Source organism: Miscanthus floridulus, chromosome 8 (genome assembly GCF_019320115.1).
Source record: "Miscanthus floridulus cultivar M001 chromosome 8, ASM1932011v1, whole genome shotgun sequence".
NCBI lineage: Eukaryota > Viridiplantae > Streptophyta > Magnoliopsida > Poales > Poaceae > Miscanthus > Miscanthus floridulus.
Window position 1 is genome coordinate 223376996 of NC_089587.1, and position 20224 is coordinate 223397219.

At 47.8% G+C, this 20224-nt stretch overlaps 1 protein-coding gene and 1 long non-coding RNA gene across 2 annotated transcripts; one reads left to right on the forward strand and one right to left on the reverse strand.

Moving 5' to 3' along the window:
* The first annotated feature begins 2101 nt into the window (after window positions 1-2101).
* Window positions 2102-4464, forward strand: LOC136475127 (NAC domain-containing protein 92-like). The gene is made up of 2 exons (XM_066472679.1): window positions 2102-2573; window positions 3281-4464. Exons 1-2 carry the CDS (start codon window positions 2399-2401, stop codon window positions 4027-4029), a joined length of 924 nt encoding a protein of 307 aa, XP_066328776.1. The 5' UTR covers window positions 2102-2398; the 3' UTR covers window positions 4030-4464.
* Window positions 4465-7655: 3191 nt separating this feature from the next.
* LOC136475128 (uncharacterized) lies at window positions 7656-8680 on the reverse strand. The gene is made up of 4 exons (XR_010763101.1): window positions 8551-8680; window positions 8385-8469; window positions 8198-8298; window positions 7656-7761 (listed from the first exon to the last, which is right to left on the reverse strand). It is a non-coding gene; the product is annotated as an uncharacterized lncRNA (long non-coding RNA).
* Window positions 8681-20224: the final 11544 nt, after the last annotated feature.

A 20224-nucleotide genomic window follows, 5' to 3' on the forward strand; every position in this document is an offset into this window, starting at 1 on the left:
TCCGAGTGAATCTAACAAGCACACTTACTGCTAAGCAGATTTAAGTATTTAACTGATAGGAAGCCAGCTAGAGCATCATCCAACTTCGATCGTACGTTGCAGGGCATATGCCTCCATGTGCATTCACGGTTAGATACTTAGATATCATAATGTATACATACCCCCATGTATATCTAACAACGATGTATTTGGGCCATATGCTACTATAGAAAAGCTTAGAGGCAGCTGGGATGTCTCTATAGAGGTTGCGGCCTGGCCGCCTCTAGAAATCAGATCTCTAGGGTTGGCTGGGAATATGAGCCACCTCTATAAATTGATTTATAGATGCGGCTATATTTCAAGTCACCTCTATGAATCATTGCTCAGAAAATCACAAATTTAGACAAAAAAAAAATAGCAAAAAAATCTCAAAGAGACCCCACCCGTAAGTCACAAAGTCACAACTTTTTGCGTGCTTCTCGGTCGTGGGGACTTAAACCCACAAACTCAGGTCTCACGTGTTCCTCCTTAACCACTCCACCTATAAAGACACATGTGTCCAATTGGGATATCTCTCCTCCTCATTTTATCTTCATCCAATTTTGAAATGAGTATTTGGGATTCTAAATGAATTTAAATTAAAAAGTTGTCAACTGCAAAAGCTCCATAACTTTTCGAGATCAACAACTTTGGTTTTGGCTGTTTCTCAATCCGTGGTCGTTTTTTCATTCGAGGTCGTTTAAAAATTTAGAATTTTAAATGTGAGAAATTCAAATGTAATTTTTCTCGCATAGATGATTTTAGATGAAAAATTATCAACTACAAAGTTGCATAACTCTTTGAGGTCTATAAATTTTGCTTTATCGTTTCTTTATCCAAGGTCGTTTAATTTTTTTTTATTGTGCAACTCGTATTTTTAGAGGTGGCTCTCTTTCTAGAAACGACTGGAATAGAGCTGCCTCTGTAAACCGAGTTCTAGAGGCGGTTGAAAATAGAGCTGTCTCTATAAGTCGGTTTTTAGAGAGCCTCCTTTAAAAAAAATGATCTGTAGAGACAGCTAAAAATAGAACTGTATCTATAAATACATTTATGGAGATAGTTGGGTTCACACGTCACTGTAGAGGCGTCTGAAGATTGAACCGCCTCTATAAAAAAAAAGTTTCTGTTAGTAAAAATTAATTTTTGTAGTAGCGATATGCCCTTGAGGATTAGCAACCATGTTTGCATGATGGGAGATTGAGAGTAGCCAGATGGGGAGGATCAGCAACCATGTATGCCAAATGTGTTCTCCAGTGACAGTGCAATATATATGCTGCCGTTGGCTGCACATCCTATCTTCATCGTGTGCACATCAAGTGGTGGGGGACTGGGGGCGGCAGCTAGTTTCTCTTTCTCCAGCCAACAAGAAGTTTCTTGCGAGCCTGGGTCTCCTCTCCTCTCCTCCCCTCTCCTCCCCTCGATCGGTCCCTTCTCTTCTAGAGCTCCACCACTTCTTCCTCCTCCTTCCCCGCCCACCTATCGGCTGTCGCTCGAGTTCTTGCTGCGCAAGCATCCCATCGGCGAATGCGACAGGCGCGCACGCACGCACGCGTCCCCTCCCCTCTTCTCCTCTCCCTCCCCATCTCCGGCCCCGCCGCCCCCTGCGTCCGGCGCGCGGCGACAGCGACGTCAATCAAGGAACAACAGTGCGCGCGTCTGATCTCTCTCCGCCCTCTCCGCCGTATATAGCTGTAGACCGATATGATGGAACATGCTCTCGCCGTCGACCCCGGCGGCGTGGTCAGCTTCTCATCCTGCATCGTACGTACACATCGGTCGATCACTCGATCCGAGAGATCACACCGACGGCGTACGTCGGCCGATCGAGCTAGCTAGCGGGTAGCCATAGGTACCAAGCTATTGATCGCTAGCTTCACGCCCGGCCTCCTCTCTTCTCCGTCCTCAATCTCGGCCCCTGGCCCGGCCCGGCCCTGTAGTACTAGACCAGTACCAGTACCACTCTCGGATCTCCGTCGTCCGGCCCTTTGATGTTGCTTGCTTCCCTACACTTCTTGTTTATTTCTTTCTCTTCCTCTCTATATATCTAATAGCTAGCAACATATAATGATTAAATAGTCCCGGCACCAAGCTATATATACTCCCATCCTTCCTACCAGCCAGAGGCCACACAAACTCATCCGGCTACAGCAAGCAAGCAACCATAGCAGTAGTAGATGTGTGCAGCGCAGCCAATTCTTTCTTACTCCTCATCTGTCCCCTCTCTCTTATCACTCTCCTCCTCTCTTCAGATCGACGTGCTGCAGCCTGCATATATAGGTTCATTTGTCTCATCCATATAGTTCGTCGTTCTTCCAGCTCCATACATAAAGATTACTGTGCAGATATAGACAAGTTAGCTAGGAGGAGAACGAAGCTAGCCATGGGGCTGAGGGACATCGAGCTGACGCTGCCGCCGGGGTTCCGGTTCTACCCCAGCGACGAGGAGCTGGTGTGCCACTACCTGCACGGCAAGGTGGCCAACGAGCGGCTCGCCGGCGCCGGCGCCGCCATGGTGGAGGTGGATCTGCACACCCACGAGCCGTGGGAGCTCCCTGGTACGTACTTGGTAATTTATTGGTTAATTTAGTTAGTCCCTCTCTCCCTCTCCCTCTCTAGCAAGCAAGCTGCTGCTGCCTTCTGCTGGGTTGGCTAATTTTAACTCGATTCCGTGTCATGGAATGAGTAATTACTCACGCAACCTCGGTTTATTGGTTCAGACATATATATACATGTTTGTTTTGTTCTTGTTTGTTTATTAGTTATTGGAAGAAGATGCTGCTCATGCATGATCATATCAATTCTTCACGCATATTTATGATCGTCTCTGAGACAGACGTAGCAGTTAGCTTACGTTAATCTCATCCCAACAGTGTTTCTTACTTCTAATACAAGTCTTCATCCTAGCTAGTTTCAACTTCGATAATCTAGAGGGGGTAGCCTAATACGACTAATATTGGATTCAGTCATTGGATCCACGTGTTCAATTCGAGGGTAAATCAACAGGGAATGCTAAAATTGTCATGTGTGTGATTGTTTCTTAGCTTTGAGGAAAAGAGAAGCTAGGAAGAAACGGCTGCTGCTTCTAATCCCTACCAGCATTTTCCCCCTTTCAATATACTTCACCCCTCTCTAATTTGGTTTGCATCTCATCAAAATTACAAATTAATTTCCAGCCCCAAGCTAAGTTCACAACCGATAAATTGCTCTATATATTTGAATTTGAAGTTGTTTTTACTGATGAATCCATGCAATTATATTGCAGACGTTGCGAAGCTGAGCACGAACGAGTGGTACTTCTTCAGCTTCCGCGACCGCAAGTACGCGACGGGGCTGCGCACCAACCGCGCCACCAAATCCGGCTACTGGAAGGCCACCGGCAAGGACCGCGTCATCCACAACCCCAGGGGCGCCGTCGCCGGCCACCACCGCGCCATCGTCGGCATGCGCAAGACCCTCGTCTTCTACCGCGGCCGCGCCCCCAACGGCATCAAGACCAGCTGGGTGATGCATGAATTCCGGATGGAGAATCCCCACACCCCGCCCAAGGAGGACTGGGTTCTGTGCAGGGTTTTCTACAAGAAGAAGGCCGACGCCATGGACTACGCCATGGCCGACAGCGAGCAAGACGTCGGCATGCATATGCCTCGTGGCGGCGGCGGCGACGGTGCTGACCCGAGCAGCTACTCGCCTCTTCCGTTCCCTGCGCTCGGCAGCAGCCACTTCCACCACCATCTGACACCGCTGGCAGACCACCACGGCACGGCCACTGGCGGCGGCTCCCTCAACGACTTCCCCGGCTTGGCGCTGCTGCAGCAACACAACGGCATGTTCGACCCCCACGTCGTGCAGCCTCACCTTCACGACAGCGTCGTCCTTGCTGGGCCGGCTGCTGCCGCGGCAGCGCCGGGGTCAAGAGACGGCGGCGACCAGTGTGGCAGCGGCGTGCTCATGGACCTAGGACTCGACGAGCACTACACCTACAACAGCTACAACAGCCTGCTGCAGATGTGAAAGTATATGGATATATCAGTGCTGCAAGCTAGCTAGCTAGCTACTAGCTGCTCCCTTGCGTTACGTTGCTAATGACCATGCAGCTTCGATCTCGTCATCTGATTTTATTATTCGTTCGTGATCTCTCTCTGCGCAGATCAATTCTGTTTGTGCTTGACTGCTTGTGCATGTGTGCTGCACTCGTACGTGTAGTTAATCTACATATCAGTAGTGCTGTCAATTTGTGTAGTGTTCGATTTAAATTTGCTGGATTGATCATTAGGATGTGGTTGAGGTGCTGTGACTAATGTACATATATGTATTTGTGGATCAGTTTCTGTTGCTGGGGAGCTGAAAGTTTGGAACCTTTTTGTTGTTGTTTTTACATATCTCAGTATATACATGTTATTGTTACCTGTTGTAATCATATATATCATTCAGAATTAACACTGTATATACTACTTTCTCCATTACTAACTATAAGTCCTCTCCAAATTCTTGTCAATCAAACATGCATGTTTAGCTTTGACAATACAATCAAATATAAAAAGTTTGGTATATATGTAAAGATCGTTGTTACTACGAATATATAGATATATACAAAGGGCATGCAAGCGAAGGTTATTCTCTCCCCATGCCGATGTGTCCTGATAATAATTAATTAAACGACGACCTATATTTGTTTTCATAGGGGCATGCAGTATATAGTTACCATACATGTGATCAACCACCTTGCATCTGTCATCTAGTAACAGTTTGAGACGACAGTGACAAGTGACGACGATGCCTAAAAAAAAAGTAACTGTCTTGTAAGATACCAGCTAGTACACTTTTCTGTTTTGCACGCACGCGTCGTCCACGCGTGAATGAATGATTGATGTCACCATGTGTAAAAATCTAGCTGACAGAACAATGCAAATTAAAGCAGGATGGTTACGTACGTTAAAGTGTTAAACACGATGATACGTACTCTTGCTATCTGCCAAAACCAGATTAGGGGCAGTAACTTGTTTAGTTGTTTTGCCGCAGTCGTTGCAGTCATATTTTTACACTAGCCACTGTTGCATAACTAATAATTGTCTCGGCCTTGAGAATGTGGTATATGACTATGTGTCCGGATTCCTGATCACACAACATTCCTTCCACACACACAATAATGCTGACATGCATGTAAGTATGATGCTGCAAACATGAGTGCAGATACTTAATTATATATGACTAGGTCAAATAACCCATCATCCGATCCATAGCTAGCCACTACCCCAGCCATGTTTTTTTTGTAACGGCCTGTTCCGTCAAGAGAAGTGTCAAAAACCGTCGGGATGATCATTCGTGACGGTTGTCGTCAGGGATAAGCCGTCAGGGATAGACTGATAGGGAAAGCCTACTTTCCCTGATGGAAAACCATCACGGAATGATTCCTGACGGTTGCTACGGTCAGGAGAGAGTTTCCCCATCGGTTTTTCCTTATCCATCAAGAGAGAGTTTCCCCGTCAGTTACAACACCGTCAGGGAAGGTTCAAACTTTCCCTGTCAGTTACAACACCGACATGAAAGGTTCAACCATTCCGTGTCAGTCAACAACCGTCAGGAAAACCTCATTTTTAATATCCATAAAAGCTCATTTAACTATTCAAAAAATTCATTAGCCGATCCTTCTAACTACACCAGCAAGCATTAAATGTTACACTCAATTGTCTGATACATGTAACTCAAATACTCAATTGTCTAATACATATCATCATTCAAATTGTTCATACATTAGATAGTTCAATGGTTAACAAATCTTTAGCCATTCTAAAGGCCTTGCAAAATAAAGTAAGCAAACCCAAGTTACAGTGCTATAGTTCATGTAGCTAACATATAGGAAATAGAAGTTTAGTAATTGCTACTTCCTACAAGACCTTCGACAGCAATACACAACAGCTGCTACACATCCATTCATCTCCATATCCTTCAGTCAAAACAAGAAAAATAACAATTCATGAGAAATCTGGTTAAATATGTAGTAAAATAATATAGCTGATTGGATGTCCAATATCTTTGAATTAAAAGAGTGACCATAGAGAGCACTACAATATATTGGCAAAGCACTATGATGTTTTTACAGATTCTTGTTGGCAGATATAGTTACCCCTTAATGTTCATAGCGTACTTCACTTGTAAGTAATAGTCTTGGTTTTACAAAATTTGTTGTCCAGTGATTCAGTCAAAAGAGATCTAGATGGCATGTACATATAGCTAAATTCATCCACTATGTAGATTCTAAATAGAAAACAACATCGAAATAAACAATTATCTAGCATTTGATCTGCAATGCAACTTGGTTCTACTGACTTTATTTTGACAAGTGATTCGGTCATCACAAGATATCTAGATGGCAGGTACATTCTAAATCCATGCTAAGAACAAACTTGGCACTAGTTGACAACTAGCCTATATATGTTCACAGCTTGCACAACACAAGAACAAATAATGCAAAAACTAGAATGTGAGATTTCAACAATGCTACTCCATCCAATGTATCGAGGAAACGTAAAATAGGCATATTAGGCAATGAGCATATTAGCATGTCAGCTAAAAATCCAAACAACACTACCATTGTAATTCTGTAACTCAGATAGATTCAGGTAATGACCTATACAAATATAGAAGAGGCAATGACTCGCATTTAGCGGTGCTAGTATAGCAGGCATTCAGGCAAGAGGCAATATTAGCAGACTAGCAGTACAGAGGAGGCAAGCTAATACAAGATTCCCTTATATGCATATTAGTTGATGAATATTTTTTTACCTAATATATCTGCAAAGTGTCTTTCCCACGGAAGCAGTTTTATCCTTTTTACCTGCATGCGTGAAAAGGATTTCCTTATATGCATATGGTGAAAGGAAACATTAAAGTAGCATATGCCTCAAATGTACAACTCATGTCACAACAACCATAACCATAAGGCAAAAAGAATCCCAAGATATATGTTCGGATTTAATCCCCATGAGTATATAAGAAAACTGCTCATTGTAAATAACAGCTTGGCACTAGTTGTCTTCTAGTAGGATCAGTGCCAAGAACACTGAGTTGGTAAAATCAGAGTTTTATAACTTGCAGATACAAGCAAGAAGAGCTAGGGATGGGAGGGTATAGGGTGATGCTCACCACCCTTGATGCACCACGCGCTATTAGTGAAGAACCCTGAAGCTGCCATGCTGCCTCAGCACATCTAGGAGCTGCCAACCAACCTGCTACTGCACATCTGGACCCTGCAACCATAAGCAGGAAAGATACATCACTTGCATATGACATAAACAAATCAACACGCCACAGGCCTCACATTTATAAAGCAAAAAAAATCAAGAGGAGCTTTCTGTACAAATAAGATTGTTGTCACACAGCATTAGCACTGATACAAAACTTAAGTGGGAGCACTTACAACTATCCTTCACAAAGTTTAGTTTCACAAATCATAAGTCAGGATTAAAAGTGACTAATCTAAAATTATACATACTTGATGTTGGATTCAAGAAAAAATTACAAACAAATAAGCATCGTTGCAGTAAGAAACTAAAGAAAACAACAATATTAAGATATAGCAGGTAGCAATGACAACTATCCGCAAGCATGTCAGGTGGTATGACTACTTGTACCTTGTGGTATGTCAGGCTATCTCATACAGTGCTATAGTACATTTTATTTTATCAGATTTATCTCCAAAAGGTTCCTAGTGCAGTTCTTTCAGTTTGCAATGATGCACTGAACCTGGGAAAAAAGGTTAGCATTTAGCAGGGACATTGTATGCATATCAGATTTGTATAGAGAGAAATCAATCAAATTTGTATGCACATATTATAACTAAATGTTCATCCCTCCATTAATCAGTGAACCACGAGCAGGCCTACTAAAAAACTAATATTTACATGCAGTGTCGTGTGAAACACTAAACCGGTCATACTAAAATACTAAACTACTAAGTTCTATCTACTGTGTTGTAAAAAGAATGAAACTGATATTTTTCAGATGCAAATCAATGAACAATTTGCCATCAGAACTCTAATTGTAATGCATAGTTAATATGAGAAATCATTATTAAGCATTAATACTACTTCCCTGCTGCGTACAGCTAAAAAATTCAGAGAGGTAACTAACCAGATGCAGTGGACGTAGAGTACAACAAAAAAAATCAGAGATAACTAACCGGCACAATGTTTAGGATTTGAGGATTGCATGATGGAAGCTTGCACTACCGTTATGGTGGATGCTCAAGAAATTATCTCTGACATACTTCCCCTCTCCCAACTGGTGTAAATTAAAGAATACAATTTGATTTAGACCAAAAATAAAAAAAAAATCCCATACATAAAAGAACAACTTTCGTAAGAGACCGTCAATGTTGCGGATCCATCATCTTGCGTACGCCAGCAGCAACCAATTTTGTGGTGGTCACGCTAAAAGCCTAGGCAACAAACCCTACACAATATGGATATTCAGATATGAAGCACTTCTTTGGGGATGAGTTGAGAGGGGGAAGAAAAACGAGAAAATCTGAACCTAGTGGATGGGGACGACGGGGCTTGGGGCTGGGCCGGAGGCGATTGCGGCGGATCTGGTGGCTGGGGGCGGGGGCGACGGGTCTGGTGGCCGACGGCAGGTGCTGATGGCTGGGGAGGCAGCGGTGATGGTAGGGGCGGCGGGGCTGTGGTGGCGGGGGACGGCGAGCGGCGCTGCTGGTGGAGGAGGCCGGCGGCGCTACTGGCTGTGGCCTTGGGGGCAGAGAGGTTCGACTTTGAGTGGCCAGCTGCTAGGAGAGGAAAGGATTTGGGGAAGAGGAGAAAAGGTCACGGGCACGGATGATTTTTTCTGAGATCCCGCGTTCTCCTTCCGTCCGTGTCTCTGTTGGCTGGGCCACAGTGAACCGCTGCAACGCGGACAACCAAATCCTTTCGCGAGAAATACGCAGGCCGTGACGGTGCCCCACCGACAGGAGAGACAATTCCGAACAGATATTGGGTCACACGCGGGGAATGCCTCAGCTCCCCTGACGGAGGCTGCGGGCCGAGGGGATTGCTCCCAGCCGTAGGAAGAAAATTAGTCTGCGGTAGATTATATTCTGGCTGCAATTGATGCCAGCTGGGCTCCACAGTCCACATGTGTATAGTTCCATGCATTCGGAGAACCTGTTGTTTGTACATGCAGCAATGATCTAATTTCTCTGAATGAACAGTTGTCAGTCAACGCCCGAATCTAATTTGGGTTAAGCAGCAGTGAGTGGAACGAAGGGTCTTCTTGCACTGCCTCCTCCATTTTTGAGACATTGCCGGCTTCAATTTTGAGACACTGCATTGCTCATAGCCGCTCGCTCGTTCGATCTGATCGGTGCTGCAGCAATGGCCATTAATTGCTACTAGGGCCTTGTTTAGATGCCATCCAAATTTCAAGTTTTTTCACTCTCTCTCCATCACATCAATTTTTAGCCATTTGCATGGAGTATTAAATGTAGGTAAAAAAATAACTAATTACACAGTTTAGTTGGAAATCACGAGATGAATCTTTTGAACCTAGTTGGTCTACGATTGAACAATATTTGACAAATAAGACGAAAGTGGTACTATTCATCGGGTTAAAAAAAATTTGCAAAGTGAACCAGGCGTAGTATCGTATATCATCACTGTCAGGCAGAGACAGTCGATGCTTCAGCAATGGCCATTGAGTGACAGTGTATTATATATCGTCACTGTCAGGTAGTAGATGAGACCAAGATAGGACAGCTAGGTTTGGCTGGTTAACCCAGAGGGGAAAGAGAGAGATCAGAGCATGCAGCCAGAGCCAGCCCCTGTGCGTACGCATCATGGTCGCATGCATGTCAGCAAGTGCATGTGCCTTGCTGCCGCCTGATCGATGCTGCTGCATGGCCATATACGCGATTACCGGTCGTCGGTTAGGCTGTGTTTAGTTCAGTTGAAATTTGGGAATTTTGCTACTGTAGTACTTTCGTTTTTATTTGGTAATTAATATTCAATTATGTATTAATTAGGCTTAAAACGTTCCTCTCGCGATTTCCAATCAAATTGTACAATTAGTTTTTTTTTATCTACATTTAATGCTCCATGCATATATCGCAAGATTCGATATAATAGCTACTGTAGCATTTTTTGAGAAAACTTTTTAGAACTAAACGTGGCGTTATGCTGAATCTGAATATGCCCAGGCCCCCCAACCCCCACAAACACAAAGCTAGGGCCGCTAGGCCCTCCTCCGACCCCTTTTCCCTCGTCCTTGTTGCATACTTGGGTCATGTTTACATTGCAAAAAATTGCAACCCGATGAATAGTAGCATTTTTATCTTATTTGGTAAATATTGTTCAATCGTGAACCAACTAAGCTCAAAAGATTTATCTCGTGATTTCGAATTAAACTGTGTAATTAGTTATTTTTTTTATCTATATTTAATGCTCCATGTAAGTGGCTAAAAATTGATATGATGGAGAGTGAGTGAAAAAACTTGGAATTTGAAGGTGATCTAAATAAGGCCTTGCATTGCTCCTGTTCTCATCTGCCTTTTCCCCGCCCGGCCCCCAGCCCTACAGACCCTACGACACCGCAAGATCCATGACCACGCTTTTCTGATGAAACACTGACCTACCGATCCATGCATAGCTGCTAGGACTAGGAACTAGCACGATGAGTCGATGAGACCTTTAGTTCGTCGTCTACTGCCACGTCAATTAGCTTTGAAAATCTGAATCAAATTAATCAATGTTCAGTTCAGCAAAAAGGTTATTAGTTTTACCATGACATTATTCCTGCATTTACCCGAAGGAAAACAAGATCGGAATTGTTGCTATATTTCAAGTGTCTAAACTTTTAGGAATTTTCATGCAACAAACTTACACAATCAACTAGTACACTGAAAAGAACAACTCATAAGAGATAATTCATAATTTTTTTTGCTATAGCTAAACAATGACAAAATTATATGTTGTCTGACCAACAATAAAAGATGACACAATTACATTTTTTGACCGAAGTCCGCAGGAAACCCCAACCTATTTTTTATGTTTTTTTTTATTCCAGGTCTGTTTAAATTCGCTTCCACGGGAAGTTGAACACAGACTTGCTGGATGCTACTCAGGTGCTCTAACCATTAGGCTAGAGGCCCTTTCGCGACGACACAATTACATGTTGCCTTACAACAAAAATCAGGCACCTGAACTATACATAGAAGTGAAAAGGAAAAGGTCTTGCACTGTATGTACCAAAAAAAATTGAAGTTACTGTTTCTAAAAAATTGGAAGTTAGTAAGCCAGCAGTAGCACTGCCGTGATCTTTTGCGTTGCTGTAGCTAGAGCCAGGACCATGGATGGCTGCTAGCTTGCCTTTTTTTCATCACGCGTTGCCCTCGTTCGCTCTCCCATTGATCAATCAGGACAGTACGTACACCTTTTTTTTGCCTCACACTGCTTCTCATTTAAGTCCTATTATTAGGACCACTGTTATGCACATGTTGCACTTCGGAAGATTATTTGTGAGTTCGTTTATTTAATTTGCTTCATATATTTATTATTAGACACTCAATTCCTATGGAATCTTCAGGCTTATCATGCAGCTTTACGTTTGTTCGCCATCATAGACTGGTCCCTGACGTTGACTCCACTGTTGTTTCACTGATTGATTTTGGAGACTGATTGATCAAACATATTTAGGCCATCAGAGAGAACGACTATAATTCTGCTGTTAGACAGAAGCCTACATGCATATGTACACAACAGTTTCTTGTGTGCTGTTGTAATCTCTGAAGTCTTTGGAGATTGTGATGGAAGGATTATTGTTTTGAGTAAACATATATGTGGCCAACAAACCAGCATGATTATTCGCAAAAGTAAAAATAAACTACCTGGATATATATATCCATTTTCTAATTAATTTGCTTTCATGACATGGAGTACAGTAATGCAAGTATATATGTAAGTCATTTTTATTTGTACTGCACACCTCATAAATATTATATGCCTGAAATTTAGGGTTTATATTTAGGAAGGCCCGCAGGGGAGTCCCCTGCATATTTCTTGCATTAAATAATAAATATAAAAAGTTTTTTTTTTTGAAAGCGTGCTTGGCACGTACTTCATTAAGAGAGGTTAGAGTTGACAGACACGGTTTTGCGGTGAACAACGGCGAGTTTGCCGAGGGCACCACACAGACACACACTTACACAGATCACCGGCTTGACGGTGGAGCTAAAACAACGTACTAAGTAAAGAAACAAATTTTGCGACGAGGGGAGAGCAAGCAAGCACGCAGACAGGATGACCCGCTAGTCAAGGCGCATGCGCCGCCGCCCGCTGAAACGTCCTTGATTTCCACGAAGGGAAATCCACAGAAACGAAGTGTAAAATGACGAAACGATCCGTCATTTTACCCAAATCTCAGTGATACAGCAAGTCATACACGCTTATCAGAGTACAATATAGAGTTTTACATAAATTATTCTCTTCGCCACGCAGGGCGGAACACACTCACACATAGCATCCTGAACAGCCTCAGATGAGGATAGCAGCGGAAAACGATCTCCTGGAACCAGCTCGAGCGTAGAATAGACCCTCTAGTCCTCCCAGTCATCGCCCTCGTAGTCGTACTCGGGCTCGGAACCTGTCAAAAATCTATCAGTACACTCGGTACTGGCCACGCATCGCCCACCCTATGCTTGCATTGCTTTGTGGAGAATGGAATGCATTGGGGGAAGTAGAAAGAGACCTATTTAGGCTGTGGGTTTCCTATGCAGGTAGTTAATGTTTTAATAATAATATGTCCATCAGGTTTTCTCTTCTTAACCCATCTTATTCACACGTTCTCCCCACCCATCACACACACCTCATCTCATCTCACTCTCTCACTAGGTGATGAGATCGACTCCCGCTCAGATCTCGCCTCAACGGCCAAAGCCGGAATCCAACACGTAACCCGGGGGAAAGGTAGAGAAGGACTCCTCTCTCTAATCAAGTGAAGCGTAGGTCATGGGAATGTCCTTATCCGCGGACGCGGCTATACGTATAGATCGATCAACTCTGCAGAGCGTGTACACCTGGTAATCCACAAGATCGCCATCCTCGACGATCCGGCTCGTCTAGGCTGATTTCGACTGCCTCCCAACCGGTACAGTACCACCCTACCACTTAGCCCTAGGCCACCCCAGAGTCCACCGAAACGCTGAGACTGTGAGACATAGCACCGGGCCCCCAAGGTCACTACGCTGTCTTAGGAGGGTGTGGGTCCCCATGCCCGTACCTCCCTACACTATCACCTTCCAACCTAGTAGTAGTGGTACCGCCCTAGTCAGTCGGGTAATCGTCCCCCACCCATCGGGAGCGAGTGGTGTGCACGAAGGTCCCATGGTTCCGGTTCTCAAGACATACCAGTCCTTAGGGGGACCGGACAGGATATCTTCTCAAAAGGGGATCACCAACTCCCCGTGCCACGACAGCACCTCACTAGGGATAACCAACACCCCAGTCCACCTCTCACATATACCCGCCACAGGTAACTCTCGCAAGGGATGCCCAGGTCGCACCCCTTCGGCAAGACTTGCCCCAAAGACTCGTCGTAGGATCCTGTCCGATCGACTCAACCCTCACCACACACCCAAAACACACGCCAAGATCTCCCCATGTTTATTATCCAGTTTTTACCAATTCTTGCGGCACCTCGTGCCTTATGCATATACGTCTCTCCCTCACCAGCATCACATCACAGATATAATGCGAGTAAGAGTAAAGCAGCAAGTAAGTAACAAGCGAGCATCTAGCCTATTAGCGGGTGTGTAGGAGTAAGGTTGCAACAAGGTATAAGGCTCAAGTAAAACTACCATGCAACCTAACATCATATTATTGCATGAAAGATAAAGCGCTAGCAATTCTAGTTATAGCATGCGTAATAGGATCTATGAGATTGGATAGGGCGTGGCACCTGGCAGGTCATCTCCCAAGTCCTCGCTGTAGTCGGGGTCATACTCCTCAGTCGGTAGGTCCTCTGGCTCTGTTACACGTAACATATGGTCGCGTGAGCGACTCCTATAAAGGTGCACAAAGGAGCAACAGAAATTCTGTGGGCTTCCGCCCCTAATTTAGGTTGTTTTTCCCTCGCTCAACCTCATTCCGTTCTCCGTGGTGCAGAGTCAGAGGCGGAGGTTACTCGGGCAGCCGAGGCTTCCAGCGCGGTGCAGACGGTGCTCGAGACCGAGATCAGGGAGCACGAGGCGCTGAAACGTGCCGCCCTTTCTGCCTGTGAGGCATTGGAGGTGGAAGGGGTTCAGTCAGGCAGCTCCCTTGGGAGCCGTTTGATCGCGCTGAGTAGCCAGATGTGCGAGCGGCTCCGAGGAGCGCTGCACACGGGTGTCAAGCGCGCGTTGGCCATCATCTCCTCTCACTACATTGACGTCGACCTCCCGGCCATCAGTGATGGCTATGTCCTGCCTGATGACGACGAGGAGGCCGACGCTGCGGTCACGAAGCTGATGGAGGCGGCAGAAGGCCCTGGCACAGTGCTGGCGACGCTCTTCAAAGAGGAGGTGGTCCCTCCCCTACCATCTACCGATGCTGGAGGCCCTGAGCCTTGACCTGGGCCCAAGGGGCCATGTAAAAATAGAGTAGAAATTATCTTTGTATCATAACGCTTGTGGCCGTCGAGGCCTTTCTTTTTGAAGTATTTGTGTTTCTTAGTTGTTTTTCTCGTGTTTCTGAGCCTCTGCCCTCTGTCGCTTCTGATCAGATTTCTTTTGCAAAACACCTCCTTGGAGCCTAAGCCGTGCCTTGGGCGAGAGGTAGTGAGGGAGTGCCATAGCCTGGAGGCGTGGGCCATCTCGCGACTCTACCGGCCTCTTGCTTAGGAAACAAACTTTGGTCCGAGGGGTTTTTACAACCGATTCATCAGAGCGTGCTAGAGACTTGGCGTAGGAATTTTTTCGAAAAACGACTGAAGAATGGTGCGTGGGACTTAGGGGGAGTCCCCCATCTAGCCCCCGAGGGAGGCTTGGTTCTGTCGAGGCAGAGCCGAGTCTCCCTTATCGTGTTATTGTATTGCCGAGACCCACGATGGGCTCGGGGGGTTTCTCGAAAAATTAGACCAACTAAAGAATGCTTTTTAATTGTATTCCAAGAAATAATATATACAATGCTTGGAAATTTAAGGATAAAAGCGACGTAGCTGTTCTATGTTCCAAGCATTAGTGAAGATTTCGCCCTTCTCGTTGGCCAGCTTGTAGGTCCTGGGCTTCAGTACTTGGGCGATGATGTATGGTCCTTCCCATGGCGGGGTCAGCTTGTGGCGGCCCTTGTTGTTCTGTGCTAGCCTCAACACCAGGTCGCCTACCTTCAAGTCTCGGCATTGGACGCGCCGGGCCTGATAGCACCGTAGGTTCTGCTGGTATTTAGCCGAGTGTAGTAGCACGACGTCTCGGGCTTCCTCCAGTTGGTCGAGGGCATCCTCTCGAGTGGTGTGGTTACTTTGTTCATTATAGGCTTGTAGCCTTGGGGAACCATATTCCAAGTCAGTGGGGAGGATGGCCTCGGCCCCATAGACCAGGAAGAAAGGCGTGAACCCCGTGGCTTGGCTTAGAGTGTTCCTCAGGCTCCAGATGACCGATGGGAGTTCGGCGAGCCATTTCTTGCCAAACTTTTTCAACCAGTTGTAAATTCTTAGCTTGAGGCCTTGTAGGATCATGCCATTGGCACGTTCTACTTGACCGTTGGTTCTTGGGTGCCCTATGGCCGACCAGGCCACCCGGATGTGGTGGTCGTCGCAAAACGTCAGGAACTTTTTGCCGGTGAACTGTGTCTCGTTGTCGGTGATGATGGTGTTAGGAACCCCAAACCTGTGGATAATGTCAGTGAAGAATAGCACTGCCTGCTCGGATTTGATTCGATTGATCGGACGAGCCTCGATCCATTTGGAGAACTTGTCGATTGATACCAGTAGATGGGTGTAGCCTCCGGGGGCCTTTTGCAGAGGCCCGACCATGTCGAGCCCCCATACGGCAAACGGCCACATGATGGGGATGATTTGGAGGGCCAGGGCCGGGAGATGTGTTTGTCGAGCATAGTACTGACATCCTTCGTAGGAGCGTACTAGCTTGGTGGCATCGGCGACCACCGTCGGCCAGTAAAACCCTTGGCGGAAAGCATTTCCTATGAGCGTCCGAGGCGCCGCATGGTGCCCGCAGGCGCCTGCGTGCAAGTCCCAAAGCAGGGCTCGGCCTGCCTCGGCAGTGATACATCATTGGAGGACACCGGAGGGACTTCGCCTGTACAATTCATCATTGCAGAGGACGTAAGTCTTGGCTCGGCGCGCAAGCCGTCGGGCTTCGATCCTATCGCTAGGAAGCTCCCCCTGATCAAGCCAATCGAGGAACGGGATTCGCCAATCCACGTCCTGGTCGGTTTGCAGAGGCTTGGTGTTGACTCCCATGACCTCGGGCTCGGTCGAGGGGGTCTCGGCAGTAGAGGGGTGTCGAGCCCTGCCGTGGTTTCCATAGGTGGGCGCTCCTCCATTACCAAGGTGTAGTCAATGGAAGGTTTGTGAAGGTCCCTAGCAAATACATTCGGGGGGACTGGAGCCCGTGCCGAGGCCATCTTTGCCAGTTCGTCGGCGGCCTCGTTGTACTTCCATGCGATGTGGTTTAGTTCGAGACCGTCGAACTTGTCTTCTAGGCGATGAACCAACTTGCAGTAAGCCTCCATTTTGGGGTCGAGGCAATTTGACTCCTTCATGATTTGATCGACGACGAGCTACGAGTCGCCCCGAACGTCGAGACACCGTACCCCAAGTTCGATGGCGACTTGCAAGCCATTGACGAGGGCCTCATACTCGGCCACGTTGTTGGAAGCGGCGAAGTGGAGCCGCACCATGTAGCGCATGTGTACTCCGAGGGGCGAGACAAAGAGGAGTCCCATGCCTGCCCTGGTCTTCATCAGAGACCCATTGAAGTACATGGTCCATCATTCTATCTGGACTTGGGCAGGTGGTAATTGGGTGTCGGTCCATTCAGCCATAAAATCGGCCAAGACCTAAGACTTAATCACTTTCCAAGGCGCAAAAGTCAAGGTTTCCCCCATAAGCTCGATGACCCACTTGGCTATCCTGCCCAAGGCCTCTCGGTTATGGACTATCTCTCCCAAGGGGAAAGACGATACCATGGTCACTGGGTGAGACTCGAAGTAGTGACGTAGCTTGCGCCGGGCCAGGACTACAGTGTAGACCAGCTTCTGGATGTGGGGGTAACGCGTTTTGGTCTCAGAGAGCACTTCGCTGATGAAGTAAATAGGTCGTTGGGTGGGTAAAGCATGCCCCTCTTCCTGCCTTTCTACTACCACGGCAGCGCTGACCACTTGGGTTGTTGTGATGATGTAGAGTAAGAGAGCCTCATCCCTGGCTGGGGGTACCAGGACGGGAGGATTTGTGAGCAGCGCTTTGAGTCTATCGAGGGCTTCTTCGGACTCGGGGGTCCAAGAAAAACGCTCGGATTTTCTCAAGAGTCGGTACAGAGGCAAGCCTTTTTCGCCAAGGCGCGAGATGAAGCGGCTCAGGGCCGCAAGGCATCCCATGACCCTCTGTACTCCCTTGAGGTCTCTGATTGGTCCCATGCTGGTTATGGCCGAGACCTTCTCTGTGTTGGCTTCGATGCCGCGCTCTGAGACTATGAATCCCAAGAGCATGCCTCGGGGGACCCTGAACACACACTTCTCGGGATTGAGCTTGATGCCCTTCTCCCTAAGGCATTTGAAGGCTATCCTTAAGTCGTCGACGAGATCCTCGGCCTTTCTGCTCTTGACTACGATGTCATCCACATAGGCCTCGATGGTCCACCCAATGTGGTCGCCAAAGACCTGGGTCATGCACCGCTGGTATGTGGCCCCTGTGTTTCTGAGGCCGAAAGGCATAGTCATGTAGCAGTACATGCCGAATGGGGTGATGAAAGAAGTTGCGAGCTGGTCGGACTCTTTCATGTTGATTTGATGGTAACCAGAATACGCATCAAGGAAAGACAGGGTCTCACACCCAGCAGTGGAGTCGACGATCTGATCGATTCAGGGTAATGGGAAGGGGACTTTTGGACAGGCTTTGTTCAAACCGGTGTAGTCTACGCACATCCTCCATTTCTCATTTTTCTTCCTAACTAACACGGGGTTAGCCAACCACTCTGGGTGGGACACTTCCTTGATGAACCCGGCCGCCAAGAGCTTCTGCACCTCTTCACCGATGGCCCTACGCTTTTCCTCGTTGAAGCGGCGCAGGCGTTGCTTCACCGGTCTAGAGCCGGCCTAGATATCCAAGGTGTGCTTGGCGACCTCCCTCGGTATGCCTGGCATGTCCGTGGGACTCCATGCGAATATGTCGGCATTCGCATGGAGTAAGTCAACGAGCACGGGTTCCTATTTGATGTCGAGGGTGGCGCTAATCCTCAGCGCCCGATTGTCGGGGCAGGCGGGGTCGACTAGGACGAGCTTGATGGCCTCCGCAGGCTCGAACGTCCCTACACGATGCTTGGAGTCCGGCGCCTCGCCACTGAATTGGTCAAGGTTGGCGATGAGGGTCTCGGCCTCGGCGAGAGCCTCGGCGTACTCGATGCACTCGATGTCACAGTTGTATGCATGTTCGTACGTGGACTCAATCGTGATGACACCGCTGGGACCTGGCATCTTGAGCTTGAGGTAGGTATAGTTGGGAACTGCCATGAACTTGGCATAGCACGGCCGCCCTAGGATGGCGTGGTAGGTTCCTCCGAACCCGACCACCTCAAAGGTAAGGACTTCCTTGCGGTAGTTGGAGGGGGTGCCGAAGCAGACGGGAAGGTCGATGCGCCCGAGGGGTCGCGTGCGTTTCCCTAGCACGATGCCGTGGAAGGGTGCGGCGTTGCCTCGGAGCCTCGATCGGTCGATCTCCAAGAGCTCTAGGGTGTTGGTGTATAGGATATTGAGGCCGCTGCCTCCGTCCATCAACACCTTGGAGAGTCGGGTGTTGCCGATGATCGGGTCGACAATAAGTGGGTACTGCCCAGGATTCGGAACATGGTCGGGGTGGTCGTCTCGATCAAAGGTGATCGCCTCCCGAGACCAGTCGATGTACCGGGGAGTGGCCACCTTGACCGAGAAGACCTCTTGGCGTTCCCTCTTTCGCTGCCGCGCTGTAAGGCACGCCGAGGGTCTGCCGAAGATCATGAAGGCGTTGTGTACCTCGGGGAACCCGTCGTCCTTGTCTTTGTCCCGGTCGCCGGCGCCCTTCTGCTTGGCGTCGTCGTCGGGGAGCCCGAGCCTGGCGTAGTAACGCCGTAGCATGGAGCAATCCTCGAGGGCGTGCTTGACCGGGCCTTGGTGGTAAGGGCAGGGTTTCTTAAGCATGTCGTCGAAGGGTCTGGGGCCCCTAGGGCCTCAGAGATTCTTGCGTTCTGCGGCCGCGACCATATCGGTCTCGAGGACGGTCCACTTCCCCTGGCAATCCTTCTTCTTCCTTTTGGGGAGGCGAGGAACCGAGGCCTCAGGGGCCTCGTCCCTCCGCTTCCCCTTAGCATCGTCCGTGGGGAAGATGGCCCCTATAGCCTCCTCGCCTGAGGCGAAGTTAGTGGCAATGTCGAGGAGCGCGGCGGCCAAACGTGGCACGTTCCGGCCTAATTCTCAGACCAAGTCTCAACAGGTGGTGCCAGAGAGAAAGGCCTGGACAATCTCTGAGTCGCTGAAGCTGGGTAATTCGGTGCATTGTTTTGAGAAGCACCGGATGAAGTCTCGGAGAGACTCATCTGGTTTCTGGCGACAACTCTTAAGGTCCCAGGAGTTTTTAGGGCGCACGTATGTGCCCTGGAAATTCCCGATGAAGATCCAAACCATGTCGCGCCAATCGTGGATCTGAGAGGGAGGAAGGTGCTCGAGCCAGGCTCGCGCTAAGTCTGATAAGAGCAATGGAAGGTTGCGGATGATGAGCCAGTCATCGTCGGCGCTGCCTAGCTGACAAGCCATGTGGTAATCGGCGAGCCAGAGCTCGGGGTTGGTCTCACCGCTATACTTGGTGAGGTTGGCTGGCTGACGAAACCAGGCTAGAAACTGAGCATTGCGGATGGCTCTACTGAAGACTCGAGGGCCAGGTGGTTCAGGAGAAGGACTGCGGTCCTCTCCGCTGTCGTAGCGGCCGCCCCGATGTGGATGGTAGCCTCAGGCGGGCCCCTCGCTGTCGTGGCATCGTC